Source organism: Pristis pectinata, chromosome 12, assembly GCF_009764475.1.
Source record: "Pristis pectinata isolate sPriPec2 chromosome 12, sPriPec2.1.pri, whole genome shotgun sequence".
Lineage (NCBI taxonomy): Eukaryota > Metazoa > Chordata > Chondrichthyes > Rhinopristiformes > Pristidae > Pristis > Pristis pectinata.
This window is the reverse complement of record NC_067416.1, coordinates 42,401,253-42,408,717: the sequence shown is the minus strand read 5'-3', so window position 1 is coordinate 42,408,717 and position 7,465 is coordinate 42,401,253. Positions and strand designations below refer to the sequence as shown.

Below are 7,465 nucleotides of genomic sequence, written 5' to 3'. Positions count from 1 at the left end.
CTTTCTTTTTATCTCAAAGGCCTTCGCCTTCTTCAGTCATAGAATTATACAGCACAGAAACTGGCCTTTCAGCCCAACTCAACTATATTGACCAAGAGGGACTGTGGATCATACTCCTCAAATGTGTCTGCTGGCAGAAATTAGTCTCCATATTATGACTCCTGCAGGAAGGTATGCAAGCTATGACCTTAAATAATGGGTTCAGCACAGACTGTTGTTCACAAGTGTTGTGCCCAAGCCCCAAGAGCAGTTGTGATACAAGGCTGAAGAATGCCCTCAAGGTGAAAAAGGGACATCTCATAGAACACAGAACAAGCATACTAACCAAGAGGAACTGCGGATCTTTTGAGGATTTCCATCTCCATCTCCATGAGGATTTAATGGTGGTCAGTCAGAGTCATTGACAGATGCATTTGTAATAATTAGTAAGATTTCTCTTGATATTTACCATTTTGTTTTGCTTGATTTAAGTGTATTTTACATTGGAAAGATGTGTGAAAGCAGGAAATGATGAAACAAGGCAATTGCCAATCCTTTATCTATCACTATAAGGCTTGGAGCAGATCAACCATGATCATATTGAGTGGCCGGCTCGGCTGCTTCTATTTTCTTATGTCCTTATTAGTCTGACAGTTTTGTGTTATTAATCGACAAACTTTGAATTAAAATGCAGCTCTTTCCACAACCACTTCCCTCACCATCCCAGGAAAAAAACAGCTGTAACAGTTCGGCCCCTCTTAAATAAGTAAAGACCCGTCATTGCTCCATCGCCTCGGAGGTTAACACATCTCAGCTCAATTTGAAGAGAGGAACCGAGCGAAAGGCAGGGTTGGATTGGAAGAAGTTGTTAGATGGTTATATCCTTTTCAAAATAGCGAGCATTGAATTGTCTGCGTTTTTCTAAGGTCACTGGAGATTAGAATTGTGAAGAAGTACGGCGGGTCTAGATCTCTGGGACGATTGATTCAACACTAGAAACGGATTTCATTTTCTATCTGAGCATCCCGGGAGAGGGCGATCGCATTTTCCACACCCCCACCCAGCACGGTCGATTGAACACTATTTAAACAGCGCCGTGACAGCATCGAATAAAATAACACTTCCAACCCAGCGCTGTGAAAACCGCTCTGAAAAGCACCTGAGCAGCAAGGAAAACGGAATATCGCCAGCTTCACGTCCCACAGTGGACCACATGCCCAGACCAGAACTTGTGCTTCACAGGTAAGCGATACGGATGAAACGGGTAACGATGCAAAAAAAAAGGATCAAAACCTGTGCCGCCGCTGTTTAAATCGTCCTGTCAACACAATTACCAGGCAGTGGGTTTACTGCGATTGAAAAAAACCCAGAAGGCAGAACAGAGGGGGAGGAATATTGCATTACGAGCGCCGGGGAGATGAGTTTAATAAATCAGGAGCAGTTGGTTTACTGTTGACCCGTATGAGGAGAGGTGACTTGCCGTACCGACCGAGAGGGGCGGGTTAACTAAATAATTAGCAACAACAGAGATGGGTGCATTGTATTACCAGCCGCGAGAATGGTTGGTCTACAGTAATCCCAGAACCAGGTGTACAGGTGGGCACGGTGGTTCACTGTATTACCGGCGCTGGGAGAGGTGGGTTCACTGTATTGCCGGCGCTGGGAGAGGTGGGTTCACTTTATTACCGGCGCTGGAAGAGGTGGTTCACTTTATTACCGGCGCTGGCAGAGGTGGGTTCACTATTACCGGCGCTGGGAGAGTTGGGTTCACTGTATTACCGGCGCTGGGAGAGCTGGGTTCACTGTACTACCGGCGCTGGGAGAGGTGGGTTCACTACATTACCGGCGCTGGGAGAGGTGGGTTCACTGTATTGTCGGCGCTGGGAGAGGTGGGCTCACTGTATTCCCGGCGCTGGGAGAGGTGGGCTCACTGTATTACCGGCGCTGGGAGAGCTCGGTTCACTGTATTGCCAGCGCTGGGAGAGGTGGGCTCGCTGTATTGTCGGCGCTGGGAGAGGTGGGCTCACTGTATTCCCGGCGCTGGGAGAGCTGGGTTCACTGTATTACCGGCGCTGGGAGAGCTGGGTTCACTGTATTGCCGGCGCTGGGAGAGCTGGGTTCACTGTATTGCCGGCGCTGGGAGAGGTGGGATCACTGTATTGTCGGCGCTGGGAGACCTGGGTTCACTGTATTGTCGGCGCTGGGAGAGGTGGGTTCACTGTATTGTCGGCGCTGGGAGAGGTGGGCTCACTGTATTACCGGCGCTGGGAGAGGTGGGTTCACTGTATTGTCGGCGCTGGGAGAGGTGGGTTCACTGTATTACCGGCGCTGGGAGAGCTGGGTTCACTGTATTGTCGGCGCTGGGAGAGCTGGGTTCACTGTATTGTCGGCGCTGGGAGAGGTGGTTCACTGTATTACCGGCGCTGGGAGAGGTGGGCTCACTGTATTGTCGGCGCTGGGAGAGGTGGGCTCACTGTATTGTCGGCGCTGGGAGAGGTGGGCTCACTGTATTGTCGGCGCTGGGAGAGGTGGTTCACTGTATTACCGGCGCTGGGAGAGGTGGGTTCACTTTATTACCGGCGCTGGGAGAGGTGGGTTCACTGTATTACCGGCGCTGGGAGAGGTGGGTTCACTGTATTCCCGGCGCTGGGAGAGGTGGGTTCACTGTATTGTCGGCGCTGGGAGAGCTGGGATCACTGTATTGTCGGCGCTGGGAGAGCTGGGATCACTGTATTACCGGCGCTGGGAGAGCTGGGTTCACTGTATTGCCGGCGCTGGGAGAGCTGGGCTCACTGTATTGCCGGCGCTGGGAGAGCTGGGCTCACTGTATTGCCGGCGCTGGGAGAGCTGGGCTCACTGTATTGCCGGCGCTGGGAGAGCTGGGTTCACTGTATTACCGGCGCTGGGAGAGCTGGGTTCACTGTATTACCGGCGCTGGGAGAGCTGGGTTCACTGTATTACCGGCGCTGGGAGAGGTGGTTCACTGTATTACCGGCGCTGGGAGAGGTGGGTTCACTGTATTCCCGGCGCTGGGAGAGGTGGGTTCACTGTATTGTCGGCGCTGGGAGAGGTGGGTTCACTGTATTACCGGCGCTGGGAGTGGTGGGTTCACTGTATTACCGGCGCTGGGAGAGGTGGTTCACTGTATTACCGACGCTGGGAGAGGTGGGATCACTTTATTATCGGCGCTGGGAGAGGTGGGTTCACTACATTACCGGCGCTGGGAGAGGTGGGTTCACTGTATTACCGGCGCTGGGAGAGATGGGATCACGCTATTACCAGCACTGGGAGAAATGGGTTCACTGTATTACCGAAGCTGGGAGAGGGGGGTTTGCAACTTTATCAGATGTGATATTTGATTAAGCATTAAACTTTCTCTACACTGCATCAAAAAACCTTCAGTAATTTTTTCCCAGTATACACTGCAGTAGCTATCCTCATGATGAAGTACAATATGTAGAATCTGTGCTTTTGAATCTGGGTAACTCACTAATTGAATACGTTCCCTTGCCTAAATAGCTTTCACTTTGTGTTTCCCCCCACAGATCTTTCAATCAGCTATGTTGTTTGTATTCCACTCTCTCATTGATTTGAGGATGAAATCCAGTGGCAGCTGTAATTTACAACCATCAAAGTTCCTTGTCTATTTGTAAATAATGGAAATTTAGACTGAAACTGGACCCCCTCCATGGATGATAGTTCCATTCTCCAATCTGAGAACTGTTCCCTTCCCTTCAATGTGTCAAGCTGGGACTTCCCCGATTTTGGGAACCCCTGTCCAACGTCAACAGCACTCACCACCTTCTTGGTGGCCTCCTACTGTGCTGTCATGGTGTTTGGATTGCTGGGAAACATCTGCCTAATTTGTGTGATAGCCAAGCAGAAGGGGAAAACTAATGTGACCAACATGCTCATTGCCAACCTATCCTTCGCAGATATCATGATTTCTGTCTTCTGTCTCCCTTTTACATTAGTCTACACGCTAATGGACTATTGGATCTTTGGTGAAGTTTTATGCAAGATGGTCCCATTTATCCAGTGCCTGTCAGTGACGGTGTCCATTCTCTCTTTGGTCATGATAGCTCTGGAAAGGCATCAGCTTATTATAAACCCTACAGGTTGGAAGCCAAATGTCGCCCAAGCTTACCTGAGCATGCTAGCCATCTGGATGCTGGCCAGCTTCATCTCCTTGCCCTTTGTGATGTTTCATGTTTTAACAGATGAGCCTTTGATGGACCTTCCTGCCTCCATTGCACCACTGGTCACTGAGGCAATCTGCATGGAATCATGGCCAACCAGGCAGCAAAAGCTGATATACACGACTTGGCTCTTTGCATTCCAGTACTGCACACCCCTGGTTTTCATTGCAGTCTGCTATGGCAGGATATACATGAGATTAAGGACGAGGAAGGACTTAATAGACAAACCTGGTGAGGATAAACCTAGACTGACAAAGGGCAGGAGGATAACCATGATTCTAGGACTGCTGGTTCTCGGATTTGGACTTTGCTGGTTACCTTTAAATATATTCAATCTCATCGCAGACTGGGATCTGGAAGCAATGATGCACTGCGATCACAATCTCATCTTTTCCCTCTGCCACCTGGCTGGAATGGCTTCCATTTGCATCAACCCTGTCATCTATGGCTTCCTGAACAATAACTTCAAAAAGGAGCTCTGGGCCATCGTTGTGCACTGTGACTGGAATAGGCAGGAAGACTGTGAACACTTTCCGTTGTCCACCATGAATACAGAACTTTCTAAAACATCTCTGCGGCTGAATTGTAGGAATAATGCAACATAATTAGTAACTAGATCTCACCCCAGTTTCATAGGCCAAAGCATGCTGCCCAAGAAAGAAAGCTTTCAGACTTTGGAATTTTACACATAAACTTTGTACTTGTCATCACTTGATTTTATTCCCCCTTGTGTGATTTGAGTTATTTCTAACATTATTGTTATATGTTAAAAAAATGTTTTAATCACTCTCCCATTCCAACCCGAATGTAAGTTATAAATCTCTCCCTAGTTTATGTCATAAAATATATCACAGTTACTCAAACATCTTAGATTATGTTATAAATAAGGAATGGTGGGTTAATGATCTTACTCATGAGCATAATTTAGGATCAAAATTCCATTTGTTGAAACATTAAACCATTTATCATTGTTGAGATTCTCTGCTGTCTCGTTCCGAAAACAGTCTTCTGCTTTTCCTGTGAAATACAGTTCTTTGTACATGGTTCAAACATATTGGTAATGTACGGCACTAATTTGTTCTTAAGAGTTTACTAAATGAAAAACAAGTCAGTCACTTATGTATTCTATCAATAGTTACGCTGTTTATGATGAAATGGTTTGCTGTATTTTACATTGCTTTTGTTTTGTGATGTTAAAGAGAAAACACTAATATGAAACTATAGCTGTTTTTGACTTAAGGTAATAAACTGGTTAGTGTATTGAAACATAACAGTTGTTTGTCAGAAGCAAGTGTTTTACAGTGCGTTATATTGTGTGTTGTATTAGAAAGAATTGACTTTGATTTTGCAATACAAAACTGGGCCATTTGCTGTGTTGCTGCTGAGTTCCCCTTTCCTTGACAACATACCTGTGCATTGTGTGGAGAATAGCATTCACCATTAATTTTACATAATCTCACGAGTTTAAACATATTGTAATAAACTGAACGTTTGGATATCCTTTCCCTAAGGCCCAAAAGATAAATTTTGCTTTTGATTTCTCTTAGCTATGTTTAAGGTATTGGGTGTTGTTTTGGTACAAACACAACCTGTCAGTCCTTGTGTGTTCAAAGTGGCATTGAAATGGAAATACTACCTTCTGGGAAAGATCTCATCACATCATTTCATCAGTCAAATAGAATCACCACAGAATCTGCATTGGATTTGGTTCAAATCATCTTATCCTCCTTAAAAAGCAACTATTTTCATTTATATAGCACCTTTGGAGTAAGGAGGGAATTACAGACTTCGGGCTTAGGTGGGTGATAGAAGACACATCTGTTCACATTGGAGTGATGAAAGTAGGGGCCAGAATTGGATTACAGCAGAGTTCTAGGATGGTTCTATGTTGGGAGAAGAGCACAAGTTTGGTGTGTGTAGGTAAACTGGCAACAACATGACCTTAGAAGGGAACGAAGTGGAATGTGTGTCATTCATATTCTTATAACAAATACCATTGCCCGTAGGACAATAATATTCTCAATGCAAGAGCATTGTTGAGATGTCTGTACATCATTAACTGTATGGCTTGAGCAGAACTTCTTATTAGAGTTGTTTAAAAAAAGTCTGATGACAAACAACAGGCTTCTCTGAGATTTCACACAAAGGATGGACTCAACTCCTACATAGAACATAGAACAGTACAGCATGGGAACAGGTCCCTCAGCCCATGGTGTTTCCGCATGATGCCAAACAAATCCGACAATACCCTCCTAACAAAGGAATGGTTATAACTAGGACTGTACTCACTGGAGTACAGAAGAATGAGAGGGGACCTCATGGTGACATTTAAAATGTTGAAAGGAATGGACAGAGTAGATGTGGCTAGGCTGTTTCCCTTGGTGGGTGAGTCCAGGACCAGAGGGCACAATCTTAGAATTAGAGGGTGCAGTTTCAAAACAGAGATGAGGAGAAATTTCTTTAGCCAGAGGGTGGTTAAATTGTGGAATTCCTTGCCAGGTACAGCAGTGGAGGCCAGATCATTGGGGGCGTTCAAGGAAGAGATAGATATCTAAATAGTTGGGGTATCAAGGGATATGGGGATAAGGCCGGAAATTGGGATTAGAATTGTTTTTTTTTCCTCCTTCTTCCTCCCCCCCATTTCTCATTTTTTCCCTTTTCCTTGGAGCAGACTCGATGGGCTGAATGGCCTGCTTCTGCTCCCTTGTCTTGTGATCTTGTGATACTAAGGATGTGTCTGTGAGTTTATATCTTATTGTGAATCAATTTCCTAATAATTGTTTCCTACCTACTTAGTGGTTGTTATATGAAACATCCATACATTTTCCAGCCTATGTAGTACTGCCAAAGATCCTACACTGGTACCTGAAAGAGTGAGGAGCTCATCCTGGCCGATATCTTCTCTCAATCCAACACGAATCTCAGTGAGAGGGTTTATCTTGCAGTGCTACGGGGATATAAGGGGAGAAATGGGACTGATGAGATTGGTCTGTTGAATACAGGCATTGACCTGATGGGCCAAATGGCCTCGTGTCATAATATGTAAATAGTAAGTAAACCAGGGATGGAGTATCTCAGTTACGAGGAGAGACTGGATAGGCTGGGTTTGTTTTCCTTGGAGCAAGGAAGACTAAAGTGGGACCTGACAGAGGTGCACAAAACCATGAGGGGCTTAGGTAGGGTGAACAGCAGTAAACCTTTACCCATAGCAGTGCTTAAGGTAAGGAGTAGAAGGAAGAATTTTCTCACCCAGAGGGTGGTTGGAGTTTGGAACACACTGCCTGAGA

General features: G+C 45.9%; 1 protein-coding gene across 1 annotated transcript; it reads left to right on the top strand.

Annotated features, from left to right (window-relative positions):
- Positions 1-3,636: 3,636 nt before the first annotated feature.
- On the top strand, positions 3,637-4,783 carry LOC127576948 (neuropeptide Y receptor type 4-2-like). The gene has a single exon (XM_052027773.1). It carries the CDS (start codon positions 3,668-3,670, stop codon positions 4,781-4,783), a length of 1,116 nt encoding a protein of 371 aa, XP_051883733.1. The 5' UTR covers positions 3,637-3,667.
- Positions 4,784-7,465: the final 2,682 nt, after the last annotated feature.